General features: G+C 43.9%; 2 protein-coding genes across 7 annotated transcripts in view; one reads left to right on the top strand and one right to left on the bottom strand.

Annotated features, from left to right (window-relative positions):
• The window catches only part of ESR2 (estrogen receptor 2), a 47,911-nt gene that overhangs the window by 23,172 nt on the left and 2,314 nt on the right, over positions 1-22,425 (top strand). Inside the window, exons 5-8 of one of the 2 annotated variants that reach the window (XM_045565895.1) lie at positions 153-291; positions 6,389-6,522; positions 14,933-15,113; positions 16,765-17,077. In XM_045565895.1, the coding sequence (XP_045421851.1) occupies positions 153-291; positions 6,389-6,522; positions 14,933-15,113; positions 16,765-16,951 (641 nt within the window). In that variant the 3' untranslated portion in view covers positions 16,952-17,077. The remainder of the gene's footprint in view (positions 1-152; positions 292-6,388; positions 6,523-14,932; positions 15,114-16,764; positions 17,078-22,425) is intronic. The other variant, XM_045565899.1, reaches the window with a different exon arrangement.
• Positions 21,173-22,425, bottom strand: part of SYNE2 (spectrin repeat containing nuclear envelope protein 2) — a 297,352-nt gene continuing 296,099 nt past the window's right edge. For all 5 annotated transcript variants that reach the window (XM_045565891.1, XM_045565887.1, XM_045565883.1 and 2 more), the window contains one exon: positions 21,173-22,280. In XM_045565891.1, the coding sequence (XP_045421847.1) occupies positions 22,073-22,280 (208 nt within the window). In that variant the 3' untranslated portion in view covers positions 21,173-22,072. The remainder of the gene's footprint in view (positions 22,281-22,425) is intronic.

Raw genomic sequence — 22,425 nt, forward strand, 5'->3', positions numbered from 1 at the left:
AAAATTTTCTTCCTTTAATCAGCATTTAATCACATCTTTAAAATATATTGTTTGTGTTTTCTTAGCATTTTAAAACTTACCATTCTGTCTTTACATAGACAGGGAGCTGAGGAGCAGGGTGGGTGTGTCTCACGGCCTCTTGCTTTCCGTAGGCTTTGTGGAGCTCAGCCTGTTCGACCAAGTGCGGCTCTTGGAAAGCTGCTGGATGGAGGTGTTAATGGTGGGGCTGATGTGGCGCTCACTTGACCACCCTGGCAAGCTCATCTTTGCTCCAGACCTTGTTCTGGACAGGTAAGAAAAAAAAATACATTGTGTTTCTTCTCCAACTTGTTAGAGTGAGGGCTTAGTGAGTGGGAACAAAGTCCTGGGTGCTGCAATTAAAATCTCATATCTGAAGGGCAATTGAAGAAAGAAAATGTCATCAGTTCCTTCACTGGGTCAAGAACCAGAGAAGGAGAGAGCCTGGGTACAAGGATTCAGTGTCCTGTAACTCATTTTTATTCTGTGGTGCAGCAGCATGTACAGGACAGGGCCATAACGGGACTGTGTCCTGCAGGGTATGTGGCCACGAAGTATACAAGTCAGCATAGACTTTCCATTCTCAGGTTATAATCTTAAGTTATTCTGTTGTTTTTTCCATCTATAGGAACTGATTATATCTTGAGCTATTAATATGTGGGCAGGTGATAAAATTCTTACAAATCTACCAAGTTTATTTTCATGTACTATATACATGTATGTAGTACAATGCATTTACTATATAGCATATTTGGCAATAGGGGTAAAAGGAGTGGTTATCAAAACCAAAGGGAAATTAACAGAAATTGGAACACGATGGTGCTGATGCCATAACTTGATTGCATTTAGTTTTCTTTTAAAGATGACACAATGAACCAGTTTTTAATTGACTTAGGTGAACTTTTTGTGGAGGCAAGCTGGAATATACAGCTGTCAAGCTTTTTAGCAGGAGAAGCAGAATACTCTATTGATGTGAATTTGAACAGTTTGGAAATCTCCATGGAAGTTGATTTCCATGCCCCTTATATTGACAAAGTGCCAGTGTTGAATGTTCACCCACATAAGACCTTGTGCACAGAGTGGGAGGATGCCTAGTATTATGAATGGGAAGTACCTGCCCCAACTCTTGCGTTACAATCCGGTTATCACTTTAGATCATCAGAAGACCCCCAGGTGCACCTTATGTTGGTGGAGAGTGAAACCCCAAGGTATCAGCGCCCGTTCTGCCTGTTGCCATGGATAACAATACTGACAAAGAGAGTACTGTTCTGAGTAATGGAGGTGTTTTGGACAGAGTCTTTGGGAAGACCCAGAGCATGGGGAGCATGGCATGTGGCTCAAGCAGGAGCAAGCCCAGGTGGTGAACCATAGACTGAGGCTCTGGAAGCTCAGAGCAGTGCAGAGCATCGGACCGATTAGTAACAATCAAGATAGCTGATTTATTGGCTTGTGTGTGCACTTGACACGTGTTGGCTCATTTAGTCGTCCAAACGGCCCTTTGTGGGTAGGCACCATTTATCATCCCTATCCTTCAGATACAGAAATGCAAGGTTAAGTAACCTGCCTACAGTTACAGAGTAGCAAGTGGTAGAGCTGGACTTGGGGGTCTGGCTGTAAAGTCCACACTCCTATGGACAACAGTACACTGACTCTTAGTGGGATAGAGAACTGGAAGAGGACAGAGGAGGCCAAACTATCTATCTACTTTATGCTTTCGTCTTAGAGCAGCCCTATTCTACTCTCTGCCCACTGCAGAAACCCACTCCTGCTGTCATCTCAGCTACCATGTTGCAAGGCAAGCTGAAAACCCAACCACCCAGGCAGGCCATTGCTCCCATTCATTCATTCATTATTTTCCACTTATGTCACTTTTATACATACATATAAATATACACATAAAATTCTCCTAGAAGTTACTGCTAGGAAGACGGTCCATCCCTTGATGAACCAATAAATTTGCAGAAATTGAGATTAAATTATTTCACTTTTTGGATTTATTTTGAATCGATGACAAATTTTGTGTTTATTTTCAGTTACTGTTTCATTCCTGGTTTTTAGTATAATCAACTCTCCCCTTTCTCTGATACGGGTTCTTTAATTTCCATAAATATGTGTAAGTTTGCGTAAATGGACACAAATTCTGGGTAAATGTTAGGCCTACCTTTTAGTCACATAATAGAAGGAAAAAAAGTTATTTTTCTTACAAGTTTGTATTGATTGATTTGTTGATTGAGAGGAGGTCTTGCTGTGTTGCCCATGCTGACCTTGAACTCCTGAGCTCAAGTGATCCTCCTGCCTTAGCTTCCCAAGTAGCTGAAATTATAGGTGCACACCACCAAGCCCACTGTAGAAATGTTAGAGGATATTACAAATTATTTTAATAGACTTACATTATTCTTTATAAATATTTGAAAGTGTTACATTTTACAACATAAAAATCAAATATATTTGGTTGAGTATAGAAGAGAAATTCTTGGGAATTGTAAATGCATTCATACGGAGCAGGCATTTTTTGGAGTGCCTAGTGGTGTTTATTTTTTGTTGCAATCCCTAGTATTTGTGTGTGTGTGTGTGTGTGTGTGTGTGTGTGTGTGTTTTAAGAGACTGCATCTCACTCTGTTGCCCAGGCTGGAGTGCAGTGCTGTGATCCTAACTCCCTACAGCCTTGAACTCTTGGGCTCAAGTGATCCTCCTGCCTCAGCCTCCCAAGTAGCTAAGACTACAGATGCACACCATCAAACCTGGCTAATTTTTAAATTTTTTGTAGAGATGGGGTCTTGCTGTGTTTCCCAGGCTGGCCGCAAACTTCTGGCCTCAAGCAATCCTCCTATTTTGGCCTCTGAAAGTGCTGGGATTACCTTGCCTGGGCCCCAGTGTTGTTTTTAACACATAGACTTTGTGAAGTCTAGAATTTCAAGTCTAAGATAGTTCAGTTACTTAGTGCATCTCTTACACAGATAAATGTACTTGTGTGTAACAGATACTAATATGTTTCTGGAGCAGTTGCTTATTCAAAAAGTCAGGGACCATGCCCCATAAAGGAGTTTTGTTATGAATGTTTTTGGCAAGGTGAATAAATAACCTTCACACTACTTCAAAGTAACTGTTTTTGCTGGATTGTCCTACCAACGTTCCTTCGAGTGATGCTATGACTGAATAAGCGTGAATACAACTAATTTAGCCTATTTGTGGATACTGAGACTATAATTTCTGTTTCCCTTTATTCTTGTTGAGGCTTCTGCACCAAGAAAACTTGAACCTACTGAGGATGAGAGGAAAATCCGGTTATCTCAGCTTATTTCTAACAAGGTAGTTCTTTTAGTAACTACTAGAATCATAAATTCATGTGAAGATCTACCACAGAACCTCAGCTTCTACTGCTTAAAAAAATCTTATAGGCTAAGGCATCTTCATGTCCTTAGCATCAACAAGAAGCTGTCTGATGTTAAATGTTATTAAAAAGTCAGAGGAAATTTGGATCTGGGCTTGCCCCCCTTGTAGACATTTATAGAGTTCCATAGAATCGTATCTGTACATATACCAAGTTTGCATTTACATTAGTTATTTTGTATGTTGAATTTCTTAAAGGTAGCCACAGAATTTTCACATATAAATTTTAATGTACTCTATGTAGCCAGGTAATTTCACTTCAGTTTGGTATTTATTAAGTTCCCCCATCCTCAGCCCCACCCCACCCCCATTCCTATTGTCACACATACAGAGGTCAGCTGTGGGCTGTGCCCATGTGTGTGCTGCCAGCAGATACATATGTAGGTACAAAATACTGTACCCCAAAGCAAGGCCCATGCATTCAAAACTTTGGTGTTGGTATCAAAAAATATTTTTCTTTTATAAAAGAGTGGCAATAAGATATTCCACGTGTAATTATTAAATTTTGTGTAGTACTGGTTTATGGACAAATAGTGCGCAAAAATAAATTTCTATGAGTAGGTCAGTTTGATCGATGTATTGTTTCAATACTTTAACATTCAAATCACATGGTCCTCTGTCTTTAACTCCTTTAATGCTGTTCTAATTTCTTACTCATAATTCAGTTTCAATCTAAAATTACAAAATAAATGAAACAGATTTCATTAATTTGTTATTTTAAGGTCCTTCCTCACTTTGTTCTGTGTAACTCATTTGAAAGTAGAAGTTTATTAGGTTGTCATTTATGAGGTATTGTACTTTATTGCCCCTGTATTTATTTATTTTGTAGAAATGTATTTGGTTTCTACAGCCTGTGAAGTGAATAAAAATATTCTAACTTTGCCACCCCTCGAATGAAATGGTTGGCCGTCACACCTGCTAAAAAGACAGCACTCAGACGTAGTTCTTTAGATTCTGTTTAGAAATTCCCTTTTTCCATGAGATATATATACTCTGATTACTGTGAGTTGTAGCATTTATTAGTTCTTAAGATGCCCCAGTATGTAAACTCTCCCTCTATTTTTGAAATATGAATTTGTATTAAAAACTGCATGTATTTTAATGAGGAAATGATATCAATTTCAATATTTAGGGATTGTTCTTAAGCACAGGTGGCAACTTATAGAACATGGGATTGATTTCAGATGGGTCCCCTTACCATACCACTTGAGACAGAGTGTGTGTGTGGGTGGGTGGGCGGTGGTGGTGGTGGTATGCATGTGTGCATAATCCCACGTCAGACTCGGAGACTCACAGAAGAGTAAAGAGCCAGACTATTAAACCATCAATGCAGGAGTTGGTGGATTTTTTGTTTTTGCCCCACAGAGATATTTGAAAAACAGCTTTTCTTGGTATCAAACGTTTTCAAGCCCAACAGTTACAATAACCAATAATTAATTGTCTCCAGGCAAAGTGACTTGATGTGGCACAAGGGGTATTCAGTGAACAAATGTTTCTTGTGTGTCGGCTACGTGCAGGACCTATGTCATCCTCATTGGATGCCTGCGCCAGTCTGCCTGAGAGCCTAGAGCTAGGGAGGTGGTTTGGGGAGGGTTGGAGATTTCTTTGCCCGGGGTTCTGATTCTCCAACATGGCCTTTCCCTATGAGTGACTTCTGTGGGACACCGGTGTTTTGTCACTTAACCTGTGCACTTACAGAAAATTGCAACTGTTTGCTGAAGTTACCATGTTCGTTTGTCAGTGAGCAGTTTGCATGCTTGTAGCTCTCTGTAAGAGTCTGGGGTGGGATTGGGGGTGGGAAAGTGCCACTGCTTTGGAATGCAGGACCCCAGTGAGCTGTGGCACCTAATGGGAAAGGCTTCCCCAGGATTAACTGGTGGTACCTAGTGGTGTCAGTTCATTTAAATTCCGCAGAAGCTCGTCCCCCAAATACCACCATCGCTAGAAATGTCCTGGTTTGGTGTTGGGGGAAGGAAGAGGGAAGTAGCCAGTTCTTTGAGGACCTTGAGCTCCCTTCAAGGACCGCTAAAGAGATTAAAAATGGAACTCGCAGAAACCCACTGCCTTTGCCTGTGTGCTGAGGCTTTCAGGAGTGAACGAGGGTTTCACTGCAAAGTCATCTAACTCCTTGTCAAGGACTTCCGATAACTCTGTGCCTGATAATAATAGAAAATTTTGGGGAGCAGTGGGGTGGAATAATATGTCTGACTGGAGTGAATAGAAGCTGGTGTTTTCTAGATAAAGTTTAAATAGTTTACTTCAAAAGTATATTTGAAAATTTACTTCTATAAGGGGTTTTGAAAAGAATTCTGATTTATATGGTTCAAAGTTTGTCTGAGACATTTGTTTAAAAATAATCTCCAGTAAGTAAAAGATTTCCCCATCTCCATGCCTAATCCGTCTTCTCTAATTATGATTGCTTTGTCTTATTTGCTTTTTTCAAATTACATGTAAATGTCTCTTAGTTGCCACACCAGTTTCTAAGTGACCACCAGGAGGTGAGAGTTGAACCCTAGATATGAAGGTTTATTTCTTCTTGGGCTATTTGCTTCTGTAACACTCAGTCTTACTCAGTAACACTTCCTGATGGGGAACATGGAATGTCTTTTAGTAATATGTGTCATGTGTGGGCTGGTTGACTGAAATGATTTAGAAAGAAAATAACCAGCGGAAGAGGTGTTCTTGTGAGAAAACATTTGGTGAACAGGTAGAAGGAAAATGTAGTTCCAATGCATACTTGTGCCTAAATAGTATTTATGTGCATATTTACTTATAGGAAATGCCCTGTCTTTATATGAAGATAATTTTAGTAATTTCACATTGCTAAGTAAGGTCTCATTCACATTTTGTTATAATCAACAAGATCTTAATTATAACACATTATAAGATGAAATTTGAGATTAAAAATAAAACACTCCTTGTTGTTTTTCGATGGTGGCCTGAAGCTGTGTTCTTTAAATTTCCAAATGAACTTTTGTAGGGATGAGGGGAAATGCGTAGAAGGAATTCTGGAAATCTTTGACATGCTCCTGGCAACGACTTCAAGGTTTCGAGAGTTAAAACTCCAACACAAAGAGTATCTCTGTGTCAAGGCCATAATCCTCCTCAACTCCAGTGAGTAACCACGCAGCTGGGCCGGGTTTTATTGCTGAGAGACACACTGCCTCTAGAACCAGCATGGTGTTAGGAAGAGTATTGGACTTCTATTTTATTTAAAAAGGGTAAAATGGCTTCCTTTTAGAATTGTTTTATTTTTATAGGGATTTACACTATAGTTAATGTTTGTTAATCTGAGTATAAACTATTCATTAGGTGAATGGCAATAAATTTAAAAAGTCTCTCAACCCATTTGTGGGAAAAGAAGAAAACGAACTTCAAAATGTTTATCTTTCAGCTCTTCTTTGATGTTTATAGAGATATTTTATCTGGTTGACATGCATTTGTATTTAATGTTTTGGGTTCTACTTTTTACAGATTCATTCATTCATTTGAGATACAGTCCTGCCCTCAAATAGTTCATACTGTAGGGAGGGAGGGAGAGAGAGAAAACAAATCATTAAAAATAATCTCAGTGTGATAATGAAGTGTGCACAGAGTACTGTTTATGGGAAAACAGGAGGAGGAGAGATGCTGGGGTGGATGCAGAAGGGAAAGATGTTGAAGGAGTCTTCAGGGAAGAGCAGAGGCAGGTAGATAAGGTTTGTAAAATGCAGGGCTAAAGATTACAAATGCTGCTCTGGGCATCAGAAGCCTTAGAAGAGGTTCAGGCAGGGGAGCTTCGAGCACTGATACTTGTTATACAGGGTCACTCTGGCCTCCACGCAGAGGCCTTTCGAGACAATGAGAGCCTGAACTAACTAATGGTGTGGCTGGGTCAGAGGGGAGGACCTGGCTTGAGGGGAATGTAGGAGGTAGAGGTGGGAAATGAGGAAGGTGTCTAGGATACGTGGATGGTTTAGCTTTGCTGTTTTTTTTCCTTATATAAATAATACTTGGTTATTACAAACATTCAAACGGAAGAAAACCATACAAGGAAGAAAATAAAATCATCAGGAATACCTGCCCTCAAGATAATCACCGTCTTTGATGGCCATTCTTTAATAGTGCTTGCTTGTGCAAGCCCTTCCGTCCTTTATCTATCCTGTGATGCTCACTTGAAGTAATAGCTCACCTCCGATGTATATTGGGATAGGGTTTCATTTTTAAAATACAAATACCTCTCCCTCTTGCTTTTATACTTTTCAAAATGCTGTGAAATCCCTCCAGGGCAACTAGGAGAGATCTCATGCAATCTTTGAAATGAAGGCATTGCACTAAATTGTTCAACCATCTCTCCGTTGATGAGCCTTTATTTAATATCTAGTTCTTCTTCTGTTTTTTTCCTTTTACCATTGTAAACATTACTGCAGTAAATAGAGATGTTATTTTGCATGCATTTCTGAGTGTCTAGGCAGTTGCCATGCTGCCCAGTTGACTGTCTACTTGGTGTTGATGCAGCTGCTATACCAGGTATTGATTGCTTTGTTTAGCCATTTACTCTTGTTGGGCCGTTAGGTATTGATTTTTTTTCTATGTATATCCCGGTTTTGATCCTCACCTGATGACTTATAGATACCTTTATTTGAATAACAGATGGGGCTTCATTAATTAGATTTTATGCAATCCTAGAACTCAGTGCTTGAAACAACAGGGAAATGTCAGATTGTATTATGCCTCTGTATTTTAACTCAGCCAAAGCAGTAGTCCTGAAGCCAGAATTCAATGCAGAGCCTGCGGCCACGTGGGTCCCAGGCTGCCTTCTGATCCGGGGGTAGCTGACCTTCCCCCTGCCATACACATCTCCCCTCTCACAGACTCTTGCACATTGGCACTGGTTTTGATGCGGAGAAAGGGAAACATGGAGCAGTGATTCTCAAACTATCTGTGGTGAAAAACCAGATTTGTTTTTTCTTTTTCTTTCTGTTTTTTTTTTTTGGAGATAGAGTCTTACTCTGTTGTCCAGGGTAGACTGCAGTGGCCTCATCATAGCTCACAGCAACCTCAAACTCCCGGGCTCAAGTGATCCTCCTGCCTCAGACTCCCGAGTAGCTGGGACTACAGACACCCCGCTATACCCAGCTAATTTTTCTGTTTTTCATACATGCAGGGTCTTGCTAGGTTGCCCAGGCTGTCTAGGAGCTGGTTGGGTCTGGGGTGGAGGGTGGGGTTAGCCTTGAAGAACAGGGCAAGGAGGAATGAAAAGGGAATCTGGGGGCCATGTGTGAAGGTACAGAGACCCTGAAGACAACCTTTGAGTACTTCCTGGTTGGCTCTCCGTCTGGCCCTACCTGCCTGACAGGACGTTAACCTTGCACCCAACACACCTGACCCCATTTATTGTCACCATGCACCTTTTACAAAATACTATGAGAGCCCAGCTTACGTCAACGGTTAAGTTGATGTACATATACAAATGTCCAATGAGGACATTTGAAATTGATCAGGGAAGAAAATCGCCTTTTTCTGACCTTTTCCAACCGGCCTATAGACGTTGCCTCACACTTATGCTGCTGTTTCTTTCTTTGTTAGAGGGAAGATTTGTTGAAAAGTATGTTCCCATCTTGGCAATGGAGGATCATCCAATGCCAGAGGATGGGGCTTTTCTCACTTTCAGAAATAATTCAGAACTCTCTTCCGTGCAGCGAAGTGCTCCTTGGAAAGCAGTGTTTGCTTGTTGTTACAACACTTCGCAGCATAAAGCCTTCTGCTTGGCAAGGCTCCTTAACGTCGCTTTAGCCTCTGAGGCATCATATTGTGTTGTTATCAAAGCTAGAAGCAGCGTCGGTGCCAATGGGAAAGACTAAGGGTGCCAATGGGAAAGACTAAGGCTGCGCATCCTCCCGCAGCATCTGACAGAACTGCCGGATGGAGACAATTACAGAAGACGAGGGAGGCATGCGAAGCAATTACCACTTGTGGCAGTGAATGAGTAAAATTTGTTTACAGTAAATCCACATTTAAGAAATCTTCCTTTTAGAAAGTTCCTCCCTTTCTTGGTAGTCATAACAATTGTCAAAACAAATTTATTCTGTTCAGCTTTGCTGTGAGGAAAATGGGATTCTGTTTCTTTTCTTTCTTTCTTTCTTTCTTTTTTTTTTTTTTTTTGAGACAAAGTCTTGCCTGTTGCCGGGGCTGGAGTGAGTGCCGTGGCGTCAGCCTAGCTCACAGCAACCTCAAACTCCTGGGCTCGAGCAATCCTCCTGCCTCAGCCTCCCAAGTAGCTGGGACTACAGGCATGCGCCACCATGCCCGGCTAATTTTTTCTATATATATATTTTAGTTGGCCAGATAATTTCTTTCTATTTTTAGTAGAGATGGGGTCTCGCTCTTGCTCAGGCTGGTCTTGAACTCCTGAGCTCAAACGATCCACCCACCTCGGCCTCCCAGAGTGCTAGGATTATAGGCGTGAGCCACCGTGCCCGGCCGGGATTCTGTTTCTACTGGAAAATTTCCACTGTCAGGAGAGTTAAGTCGTTTCTATCTAGGTTTTATGGATTTGCACGTACAGGCTTTGTTCTTCTGGATTGTTTGTAGCACTTAAATTAAAAACAACAAAAACAGGGATGGGCTCTACTTCTCTACCTCCCCACCTTAAATTCAAAAACTCATTGCAGGGCCAGGCGCGGTGGCTCACGCCTGTAATCCTAGCACTCTGGGAGGCTGAGGCGGGTGGATCGCTCAAAGTCAGGGGGGGACCAGCCTGAGCAAGAGCGAGACCCCGTCTCTACTAAAAATAGAAATTATCTGGCCAACTAAAAATATATAGAAAAAAAATTAGCTGGGCATGGTGGCGCATGCCTGTAGTCCCAGCTACTCGGGAGGCTGAGGCAGGAGGATCGCTTAAGCCCAGGAGTCTGAGGTTGCTGTGAGCTAGGCTGACGCCACGGCACTCTAGCTCGGGCAACAAAGCGAGACTCTGTCTCAAAAAAAAAAAAAAAAAAAAAACAAACAAAACTCATTGCAGTCACATCTGCACTGGTGTCAGCGTGCTAGTTGGCCACGTCAGGGCTTGTCAGTAGTTATGTTTTAAATAGCTGCATATTTCTGGATTATGTATATCTGCTAATAATGAGTATAACATGGAATGGAAATTAACTGTATCATCCAAATAAATTTCAACTGAAGCTGGGCGCAGTGGCATGCGCCTGTAATCGTAGCTCCTTGGGACTGAAGTGGGAGGATCGCTTGAATCCAAGAGTGCTGCTCAGAATGTCAGCAGGTGGGCTAGTGAGAGGGACGCACAGCCGTTCCCAGGAGACAAAGGGGAGCGGAGATTGCGTCCTTGATTTTATTTTATGTCCTTTGGTATGTGTAGGGCATTGCGCCAAGATCTTACCTTTTTTACTCTACTACTTTAGTTTTATGAAAAGTAATCTAATTGTATTCTACAGTGACTCCTGATGGTTTTTACTTTTCGGAGGTGGATGCAGGTTAGTTTTTGTTGTTTCCTGTGTGTCTGACTGGGTAGGGCTTTGTGTCTTGTCCCTTGCCCCTGCCCAGGGGTTCATCCATGTGGTAGCATGAACAGTACCTCCATTTCTTTTCATGGCTGCATAATATTCTGTGATATGGATAGGCCACATTTTGTTCATCCACTCGTCACCTGATGGACATTTGGGTTACTCCCATTTTTAGGCTATTATGAGTGATCTGCTGTGAACATTCGTGTATAAGCTGTGGGTTTATTTTTATCTTTTCAATCTTTGTCTCTTTGGACTGAGGCATGGACAGGTATAAAACTTTGGCTTTGCCCCCCTCCCCCTTGAGACAGAGTCTCACTCTGTTGCCCAGGCTAGAGTGCCGTGGCATCAGTCTAGCTCAAAGCACCTCCAACTCCTGGGCTCAAGCAATCTTCCTGCCTCAGCCTCCCGAGTAGCTGGGACTACAGGTGTGTGCCACGATGCCGGTCTAATTTTTTTCTATTTTTAATAGAGATGGGGTCTTGCTTTTGCTCAGGCTGGAACACAGTATTTCTTTATGGCAGTAGAAACTCCTGGACCACATGTCATGTAACAGAACATACTAAAGGGTGGGTTTAAAAAAATTTTTTTTGTAAAGGCAAAGTCTTGCTCTGTTGCCCAGGCTGGTCTCAAACTTCTGGGCTTAAGCAATCCTCCCGCCTTGGCCCCCAAAGTGCTGGGATTACAGGCATGAGCCACTGTACTGAGCCACAGTGCTTTCTTAAAGCTACCCTTGGCCAAGTATGGTGGTGCATGCCTGTAGTCCCAGCTACTTGGGAGGCTGAGGCAGGAGGATTGCTGGAACCCAGGAATTCAAGGTTATGGTGAACTATGATCAAGCCATTGCATATCAGCCTGGGTGACAGAGCGAGACCGTTTCTAAAAAAAAAAGAAAGAAAAAGTACTTGTTAACACAGCTGGTGTCAATTTTTAGGGAAAGTAAGCTTAAGATAGTTTTTTCTGTACTTTTGATTAATAATTTATTGTGTATACTTATATATGAATTAACATGCATATTTACCATTTCAATTATGATGGTGATCAGCTAAAGAATGCAAAAATTTTAACCTGTGTTCAATTCAACTTATGTCTAATTCTTCCCACATGTGAGTGTTTCCTCCATGTTAGGCATTGTACTAGCAGATGGGGCTGTAATGACAGGTAGACAGGGTCTGTGCCCTCAGAGCGCCATGTCCATTCTTGCCGAGGGTGGGAGGGTGGCTGTGGTCCTGTGTGAGGACGAGGCAGATGTCCAGCATGTGGGGCAACATGGTGCCTCTGCTGGGGGATGAACAGGGCACTGTTGGAGCTCTTGGGGAGAACTCAAGCCAGACTTAGGGTGGGATGCTAGGGAGGTCAGGGGAAGCTTCCAGAAGGCTAGGATCTAAAGGAGGAATGGATATAATCAAGCAAGAGAAGAAGGAAAGGAGGAGGAGGAGGAAGGAGAGAGTTCCTAAGCAGAAAGCTGAGCATGTCCAGTGCATCACCTGTTCGGGGGGATTGAAAGCAAGATTCCAGGTGAGGTGTGGTGGGAACCACGAATGAAAGGAGCGGGAGAGCCCTGGAACCCTCGATGGCTGCGCCATGTGGTTTGGACTCTGCCCCCAGAGCTGGGAGGTCATTAAAGGGAGCCACATGAACAGATCTGCGTTTTGGCCACTCAGAGGGGACACTCAGGATCAAGGCTGAGGTCTTGTTTCCTCTGCATTGGGAGGGCAGATCATCTGAGGGGGGACTCAGGAAGAGCCACTGTGGAGAACGAGGTGGCAGGTGGGTTAGAGAAGCAGCTTGAAGGCTGCTGTCAAAGATAAATGTTTTAAATCCATATTAGATGTTTCGGAGGCCCCTAGGGATGTGGCAAAGACTACACTTGCACAACCTGCTTCACTGTGTCCCTTGCCTTAACTGAGTTGAACTCAGTTGAATTTAGTTGTCCTAATTGACCTGAAAGTGCCAATGAAAATAGAGAACAAAAACTGCCAAGACAAATTATGTGGATGATGGAGCACTGGCCACTCTTTATTCTCATGACAGTCTAGAGTGGGCAGCTCCTTCCGGGCGCGGTGGCTCATGCCTGTAATCCTAGCACTCCGGGAGGCCGAGGCGGGAGGATCGTTTGAGGTCAGGAGTTTGAGACCAGCCTGAGCAAGAGCGAGACCCTGTCTCTACTAAAAATAGAAAGGTTAGCTGGGCGCCATGTCACATGCCTGTAGTCCCAGCTACTCGGGAGGCTGAGGTGGGAGGATCACTTGAGCCCAGGAGTTTGAGGTTGCAGTGAGCTACGATGATGCCACTGGAGTGACAGAATGAGACTCTGTCTCATTAAAAAAAAAGAGTGGGCAGCTCCCTAGTTGATTTCACATATTTGTTTTCCCCCTCCCTTTTTTTATTTTAATAGATTTGGGGGTACAGGTTGAATTCTGTTGCATGTATTTATTATATAGTGGTGGAGTCTGGGCTTTTGGTGTACCCATCACCGGAGTAGTGTACACTGTACCCATAGGTAATATTTCACCCCTCACCCCCTGTCAACCTTCCTTGTAGTGAGTCTCTAATGTTCATTATACCACTCTGTATGCCTTTTTGTAGCCATAGTTTAGCTCCACTTATAAGTGAGAACATGTGGCATTTTTCTGTTCCTGAGTTACCTCACTTAGGATAATGGTCTCCAGTTCCATCCAAGTTGCTGCAAAAGGCATAATTTCTTTCATTCTTTTATAAATTTTTTTTAAAATTTAAATAGAGATTAGGCCTCGGACTCCTGACCTCAAGCAGTCCTCCTGCCTCAGCCTCCTAGAGTGCTAGGATTACAGGCGTGAGCCTCCGTGCCCGGCCTCATTCATTCTTTTCGATATAATAATTTCTTTCCTCTGGGTGGATACTCAGTGGTGGGATTGCAGGATTGAATGGTAGATCTACTTTTAGTTCTTAGAGAAAACTCCATATTGATCTCTGTAGAGGTTGTATTAATTTACCTTCCCACCAATGGTGTATAAATGTTCCCTTTTCACCACATCCATGCCAATGTCTACTATTTTTTTGACTTTTTAATAGTGGCCATTCTAATTGGAGTAAGATGGTATCTCATTGTGGTTTTAATTTGCATTTCTCTGATGATTAGCGATGTTGAGCATTTTTTCATGTTTATTGGCCATTTGTGTATCTTCTTTTGAAAAAGATTTCATGTTATTTATTCTTGCTTTGAGATTGAAAGCCTGGAAGAAAAGCTAATTTGTCTTCTCTCAAGGACTTGGGCTGGGGATGAGGGGAGGGGATTTATTTGAGCTGTTATTTTGTAACCACTGGGAGACTACAGTATCTCAGATCCTTAAGAGTCCGAGGGGAATTAAACACAGGACAGGGCGGGACGAGGGAAGCAACCTACCTGGTAGGGTGGTGGTGGGGATGACCTGGGAGATGTGTTCCTGCATGCTTTGTTTAATGAGGAACTGAGGCTCAGGGAGCTAGAGGTGGCTGATAGAAAATATGTCTGTCTGACCCCAAATTGGTGGTCTTCCTGCCCAGCAAGGTGCCACAGAAGTGAGATGTGAAGGCCTGGGACAGAAATGGCAGAGGGCCCTACATTGCTGTCAGTGCCATGAATGGGTGGCAGGGGAGGCGTCACAGCATTGGCCACTAGTTTATATATATTAAACTCCCCTTAGACCATTCTCTGTGTCTGTATCTATATCTGTTGCAGAAGAGAAACACCCTGTAACGGTTTGAGGCGACTAGATACGCTTACTGCTACAGCAAGGCTGCAGTTCTGGGCCTGGTGGGCACTTTGAGAGGTCATTTAGCCTACCCTGCATTCAGCCAGGCTTCCCTTCCAGCTCAGTGATGGAGCTGGCTCTCAGGGAAGAGCTCCCCGGGGAGGTGAGACTGTGCTCTTATCTCACCACACATGCAGATGTCAGAGCAACCCCAGATCAACCTCGGAGAACACGGGCATGCTTAACGGCTGAGCACACGATTTCAGCTTTCTTTTCTCAGAGCAATGACTTTGGCTTTTCTTCTTTGCCCAGGTATGTACCCTCTGGCTGCAGCAGCCCAGGAGGCTGAGAGCAGCCGGAAGCTGACCCACTTGCTGAACGCCGTGACCGACGCGCTGGTCTGGGTGATCGCCAAGAGCGGCATCTCCTCCCAGCAGCAGTCCGTTCGCCTGGCCAATCTCCTGATGCTCTTGTCGCACGTCAGGCATGCCAGGTATGGACCTACAGGAGCTCCTCTGCCTAGGCGTGGGGTGGGGTAGGGAGACATGCTCAGAGGAGGGTGAAGAGCTCAGGGAAAAGTATTCACAAGCCATAGAAAATGAACCCCTGAAAGGGAATGGAAGGCTTCGTCAGTTCACACATCTGTAACCAAAGATAGGCACAGAGTGAGCACTGAACACATGTCCCGTGGCACCTCCTAGGATCTTCATGGCATCCCAGGGATGGCTCATCTGTTTTCCAGTTGCTGGGGCTTATAGCTTGTTTATGGGGTCCTAAAAGGGGCAGTTCCTCCCCTAAAATGAGCTGCCACCCCTCTTTACACCAAAGTCATTCTTGTGAAGAGGCTACGTCTGCCTCTTCTAGATTTCTCCTTGAGCTGGTGACCAGGGGAAGTGCACAAAACCTTCCCTGAGAGTTTTCTTTCAGCTGCATTAGGATATTAAGGATGAGACCTAAGAGGATGGGTGAGCCCAGCAGGTTTAGGAAGGCAGGGCTGTGGGCAGGGCATATTCCAGATCAGGAAATGTAACCAGTGTGCACTGATGACAGGGGAGGGTTTGGTGATGGCTACTTTGGGACAGTGATGCTCAGTGTCACCCAGGAAGAGGGCAGCCTTGCCTGGGGGCTGCAAGAGGGGAGATGAGGATGGAAGGCAATTGCTCACCTGAGGGGGAGAGTCTAAAGGCTGCAGGCAATGATGGTGTACACCTCAAGAACAAGGGGGAGGAAATGAAAAGACCTCTGCCTGTTTCCTTTTTGATGATGATTTAGCACACAACCATTTGCAGAACAGATACAGGCAATCCTCAGTACTTGCAGACTCCGTATTTGTGAATTCACCTGCTTGCTAAAATTTATTTAGAATCCCCACAGCAATACTTATGATGCTTTCAAGGTCATGCACAGAGTGGCAGATATTTTGGGTCACCCTCTGTGCATGTTCCCAGCTGAGGTTGAACAAGAAAATGCTCTTCTTGTTTATTTCAGCTCTCATACCATAAACAAGTATCCTTTACATGATCTATTGCCATGTTTTTACATTTTTGTGGTTCTTGTGGGTGATTTCACTGTTTAAAATGGCCCCCCTAGGGTAGTGCTGAAGTGTTGTCTAGGTACAAGAAAGCTGTCATGTTCCTTACAAAGAAAACATGTGTTAGATATAACCCTCATTCAAGCATGAGTTACAGTGCTGTTGGCCTTGAGATCAAAGTTAATGAATCAACAATATATATTTCATAAGATACCTTTAAATAAAAACACATGACACGAGGTTATGTGTCGATCAGCTGATGAAAATGTGAGCAGAGGCTTGTAGGAACCTAACCCTGTTTCCCCCAGGGGCAGTGCTTCAGTATTGGCTAATTCCGTGTTCGAAGTGACTTTAATAGAGTAAAGTAATGTGAATGAGAAAGGATTGTATTAATACTATGTGCCAGGCACTGTGCCAGGCCATTGTGGGTGGTGGTGGGGACACAGAAGTTGACATTGTCCTAGCCCTTGAGTGTAGATTGGGGTAGCTGGGGGGACGGTGGGGGTGGGGTGGAGTGGGGCAGACTGGCTCTGTGCAGGAGAGCTGGGGAAGATTTCAATGTTCCTGTGGCTGCCTTGAGGGAAGGAATCTCAGCACCTTTTTGTGCCCATAGCAACAAGGGCATGGAACATCTGCTCAGGATGAAGTGCAAAAACGTTATCCCCGTGTATGACCTGCTGCTGGAGATGCTGAATGCACACACGCTGCGTGGGTACAAGTCCTCGGTCACGGGGTCTGAGTGCGGCCTGGCAGAGGACAGTGAGAGCAAAGAGGGCTCCCAGAACCCGCAGTCTCAGTGACTCCTGGCCCTGAGGTGAACAGGCTCCCAGAGGGGGACAAAGGCTGAAGAAGCGTGAACTCCAGCACGTTGTGATCCTGGGCGTCATCATCTCCCTGCCATGCGGCTGGCCCCTCGTTCGGTTATGGTAGGCTCTGTCACGGACAGTCTTTCCCCCCTTACCACCCCCAGGAGTCCGGGTAAAAAAGCCAGGGCTGTCCTTGTTACCAGGGGGCACACTGGAAGGCAGAGTTTCCATCTTGATGGCCTCACAGGATTTCGATGTGATTGGTCCCTTTCTTGCCTTCCATCTCCTTTCCACCCCTTTGGAAAACATCTTGAAGGCTTTGGAATGAATGGGAGAAATCTGACTTGGAAGGGCTGCAAGTTGCAAAGGGGAGAAAATGACCTATACATAGGAAGTGGGCTAACCCTTTTAGACATTGTGAAACCCGCAATGACAATCAACTAACTAGTGCCACATGCCTCCTCACAGGCCTGTGAGGACTGATGTTGTGTTGTTACTGTCACTCTGTCAAAGGCCAGAGAGTCTAGCTAGGATCTGAGCCATGTTCTTCCCCAGCCCTCGCTGCCATCTTCACGCAGATTCATCCCTTGTGATTTGCATCCATAGAACCTGTGGCTTATTTGGGGGCGTGTCTATGTGTGATCAGTTTCACAGAGGACTGTGGGACTTTAAATTTCCCTGGCCCTGTAATGGCCCTGCCTTAATCCTGTGTTGTCCCAAGGGGCCCAGCGTGTGTGCTGGAAAGAGGCCCTGTGTGTGTTCACAGGAACGGGGTTCTCTCCTGTGGGTGTGGATTACAGCCACAATGCTTCCCTGGGGCACTGTGAACTCAGTTTCCATCCTGCACGGCCTCATAGGTATCAGCCACAACCCCCGCGCCAGCCACCCAGAGGAGACAGGGACACTTTGGGCAGTGGCGGTACACGGTGTGCTCTTTTACGGAAGATGAATAGCTGGCCAGCACGTCAGCTTCAGAGCCGCATTCTATAGACTTGATGAGCACACCGCTTGAATAAGACCTGGTGAACTCTCCTTAAAAAAGAGAACTATTTAGGGGTAATTACTTGTAGCCAGAAAGAATTCTTTTACACACTAGGGTTCTTAAAAATATTTTCTTATCAAAGCATTTATATGGTGGGCTGGGTGAAATAGAAACTTAATATTCTTATTCCAAGTGGAACATAAATAGGACATGAAGATAAAGTCCTCTGAAATGACAATGTCAACTTGCTTTTTTAAAATTTTTTTTTTTTGAGACAGAGTCTTGCTCTGTCACCCTGGATAGAGTTCAGTGGCATCATCATAGCTCATTGCAACCTCAAACTCAAACTCCTGGGCTCCAGAAAAAACAAGAAAGCCCCAATTACGTTTCCTGTATGATGGAAAAGTGCTGTCAGCTTTCCTTAGACGGGCGAGGCAGGACTCCTGTCCTCCATTTTAGTTTGTAAGTGATCATTTAGCAGGAGAAACTTATTTGTAGGAAACGAGTGAGATTTGGGCTTAACTCTGAAAACATGTCTAATATGGGGTCCTATGGATGCATTTTTAAGGGAATCATACCACGGAATGTTCTTCATACAGAGTTAAGTGGGCCGTCCCAGGTGAGCACAGTGAGCTCCCTTCTTACTGCACCTGCTCTGGCTTCACTGTCCACCAGGACTAACCACAGATTTTAGGATTTGACCCTAAAATAATCTTGACGAGATTTTTCTTGAAAAATTGAGGTGGAAACACAAGACAGAGCTGTTTTAGCCTAATAACAAATCTGGGGAGTCTTAACTGTAATAAAAAGTGCAAAATCGGCAAAAGCTCTGCAGGGAGATGGTTTTTATGTGGCCCCCTTTGCCTGCTAACCCAGCTGGAAGGGCAATCATTGCAGACTTCAGCATGTGCAAAAAAATCAGTTACCAGTTCTTGGCAGAGCCACATGACATATTCATATATATATATATATATATATATAAGCTAAACTGAAGCAATTCTGTAATTGTCTAGCGTGTGAAAACAGGGTTATGTTCTTATTTACATCTGCTAAGGGGCTTTGCATATGTTGATGCCTTTTCAAATTCAAGGTGAACCTTCAGCAGTTTCTAGTCTATTTTGAAACAAAGCACTTTTATCTAATAAGATTTGACACATTTTTTTTAAGCTGCTAAAAATCTTTTAAAGAAAATAGTACCTAAAAATAGTATTTGTGCCAGACACAGTTCTCAATGCCTCAGACACTCACATTTATTCCTCATAACAATTACTGTTATCCTAATTTTCTGGCTGTGGAAGCTACAGAGAATCTAAGCAAACTTACTCAAGGTCACACAGAGACTAAGTGATAGAGCTGGAGACAAGCCATCCAAGTCCAGTGCTGAAAGTGATCCATTCAGTTCAACTAGTTAAAAAAATGTTAAAAATGTTTAAACTGCAGAATTTGTTCATCAAATGCAACCAAACATGCATGGCTGCTGTGGCTTAAGTGGGGCCTCCCTGTGACACCCTGCAGATGTAACAGCTTGCAAAGGTCTGACACAGAGGTTCAAGTCCATCTTTATACATGTGTAAATTAAAGTCCAGAGGGGCAAATTCACCACTCAAGGTCACCAAGCTACTTAGGGGCAAAGCTTGGACTGGAATTCACACCTGCCTGCCCAGCCAGGCAGCTGCATCTCAGCAGAACGGAGGGATGGTTAGGTCGGGGTTGTCCTCTGCTGTACCTTTAGATCCTCCCTTCTCAGCTTCGATGGGGTCTGCATGAACCCTTACAGGACTGCAGCGATGACAGTCGGAAAAAATAAATTCCATACTTTCTGTCCTGCTCGTATCTCCTGTTAACTGCTTTCCCCCAACGTGGAAGTGGAGTACATTCCTTGGAAATTTACACATGTACGATTCTCACTATGCCATTCTTTGTAGCTCTCAAAGGCTGGAATTTGGGCTCCAGTGGCAGCTCTAAGGTGTGCATTGTTGCTGTGATATATCAATCATCTTATCACCTTTTTTGTTGCTTTGGAGTAAAGGTTTTTTATTTTTTAAATTCCAAGCATCCTATTCACTTTGAAGGGCTAGCCACCGCTTTGGGAAGGGCAAAGGTTTGATGATGCTAGCCCAGAACAGTTCCTGTGAACTGTATAATCAGCAGTGCTGCATTTGTTTTTCTGTGCTGGGTATCTCAATGCCATGCCTGTGGGTGTGCGCACCTCAGAGCCTGCTGGTAGCCTGTAACTAACTTGAATGCTTTGAACCATTACACTAATTTGTTGACTCCACTTACAAGCTTTAAATTTGGGATTTTTGAGAAATAAATGTTCGCTGTTGTGTGAAAGCAGATTTTTGAGAACTGCTTTCTTTTCCTTCAGGTAGTGGTTTTCCTTACTGTCTGTCTCCCTTTAATGTCACATAAATAAAGTGATTTTCATGATTTTGGCTTTAAAAATGTATTTGTTGGGAGTTGAACATAAGAACTTATAGTAATTAGGCTGCGTAGCTAGTGTCTACATTCTATTCTGAATTCTATTTAATCCATGAAAAAAGATGAGTTATTTAAAGAGTTTGAAGTTATGTGGTAAAAACTACCTTTCTCTATCAATCCAACAACTTTATAACTTCAAACACCAAAGACAAGACACGGTGTCTTCACATGAAGCTGCCTGTTACCTGCATTAGCTGCACAGCGCTTGAAGGTGGCTCCTCTACTGACAGCTTCACTGGGTTCCCCTGAGGTTTGTGCTTCGCAGAGATGGGGAGAAGGGGCCCCCCTAGGTGCTAAGAACAGATTAGGAACGGGGCCATAATGTCTAATCAAGAAAGGGGAAACACTGATGTTATCCTCTTTGTTTAGACAGTGGCACTGGAATTGTATGGAAAGCAGGTGACTTTGCCTGTAACATTTGTTAGACACCTGGGTAGCTGTTAATTGGCTCTGGGGAGGGCTGGGAGTAGAAAAAACTGGGTGCAACGATCCTTCCCTTTCCATGCCGTGCTGCCTTCATTGTTCCCTACAGCACCGAAGGTCACACTGAATAATTTACACATATCCAAGGGTCTTCTCCCCAGATAGTTTATGGGTTTCTAGATCTCGTAAGAAATCCTATAAAAGTTAAATAAAGAGAACATAAAACTTAGCATCAAAACCCCCTGAAATATATTTAAAATAGTTTTTGTTCTTCGGAAGACTAAGCATACCAGTGGACTGCTTTGTAATATAATCCAGTACAACAGAAGTCTGGCTAATTTTGTTTTTTAATGAGAAACATTGGCGTTGTACATACCACAAAACAGCTTCAAGTTTCTGGACCAATTCCCCGTGGCCAAAGACTTAAACAAAACCTGAAGCAGCACTTTAAAATGTGAAAAAGTCTTAGAAAATTAACTTACAAAAACATCCCTATCAAGTCTGTAGTTTGGCATTTACTGTACATTAGTCAAAAGCTCAAGCTAAAATCTGATTTCTTCTTTAAAAAAATCAAAGTTTACATTATTCATACAGAGCATTGTTAAAAAATATGCACAAATAGCCACATCCATGCAATAGAATTTCTTTAAAAATTTAAAGCGGTATAAAAGAGCACACCTAGAGACTGAACAGAACATTTTGGTTTATAACCTGTAGCTCAAAATTGCTAGCTGATCAGAGTAAAACTGATTCTAAACATTATAAATATGATTGTTTCGCTCAATCAGCTAAGGGTGCATATGAATTTCTGGACCATTTCTAAGGTGAAATCTGCTTGCTTGCGTCTACGATCTATAGTATGCGATGAACACCACTGCTCATTGACCATATTAACGACATCATAATAACGCTGTTTTACAAATAAATCAGAATTCACAAAGTGCTCGGCTCTTCAGGAAACTGCCATTTCCAGAGATCTCTAAACCAATCAACTAGCTTTGCCAAGATGCCCGGGGTCACTGCTGCCCAGGTTCCCTGCCGCCGTGGCAAGTAACTTCATTTGAAAGCTGCCCTGGGCTCCAGAGAGGGACAAGTCCAGAAGGAGGCGGGTGCGGCAGGTCCCTGGACCTTGCCAACGCTAAGAGTCACTCCCAGGTTGGTCTGGGGCCACGAGCCGGGCACCCAAGGCAGTCAGGCTGGTGGTGTGGCGCTGCGGCCGGCTGAGCCCTCTATGTGGGGGGCGGCCCGTTGGTGTACCTCAGCATGGGGTAAAAGGACCGGGCGAAGGTGTTGGCCTGGGTGCAGCTGTAGTCTTCCTCGGAGGAGGGCAGCAGGCAGGCCAGGAGGAGCAGCAGCAGGAGCAGCAGCTGCAGGGGCAGCGCCGCCCTGATCACCCGGGAGAGGAAGGAGCGCTGTGGCCGCGCCCCGCCGGGCACCCTGCCAACAGAGGAGGTTAGAGCTGACGGGGGGAGCTCAGGGGGCGGGGAACCCACTCGTGTTACCTGACCCCCTGCTGACGTAAATACAAAATCCAGGATTAAAATGGGGCCAACAGCTGGGGTTCAGGTTTGGAAGAGAAGCC

Source organism: Lemur catta, chromosome 1 (assembly GCF_020740605.2).
Source record: "Lemur catta isolate mLemCat1 chromosome 1, mLemCat1.pri, whole genome shotgun sequence".
NCBI lineage: Eukaryota > Metazoa > Chordata > Mammalia > Primates > Lemuridae > Lemur > Lemur catta.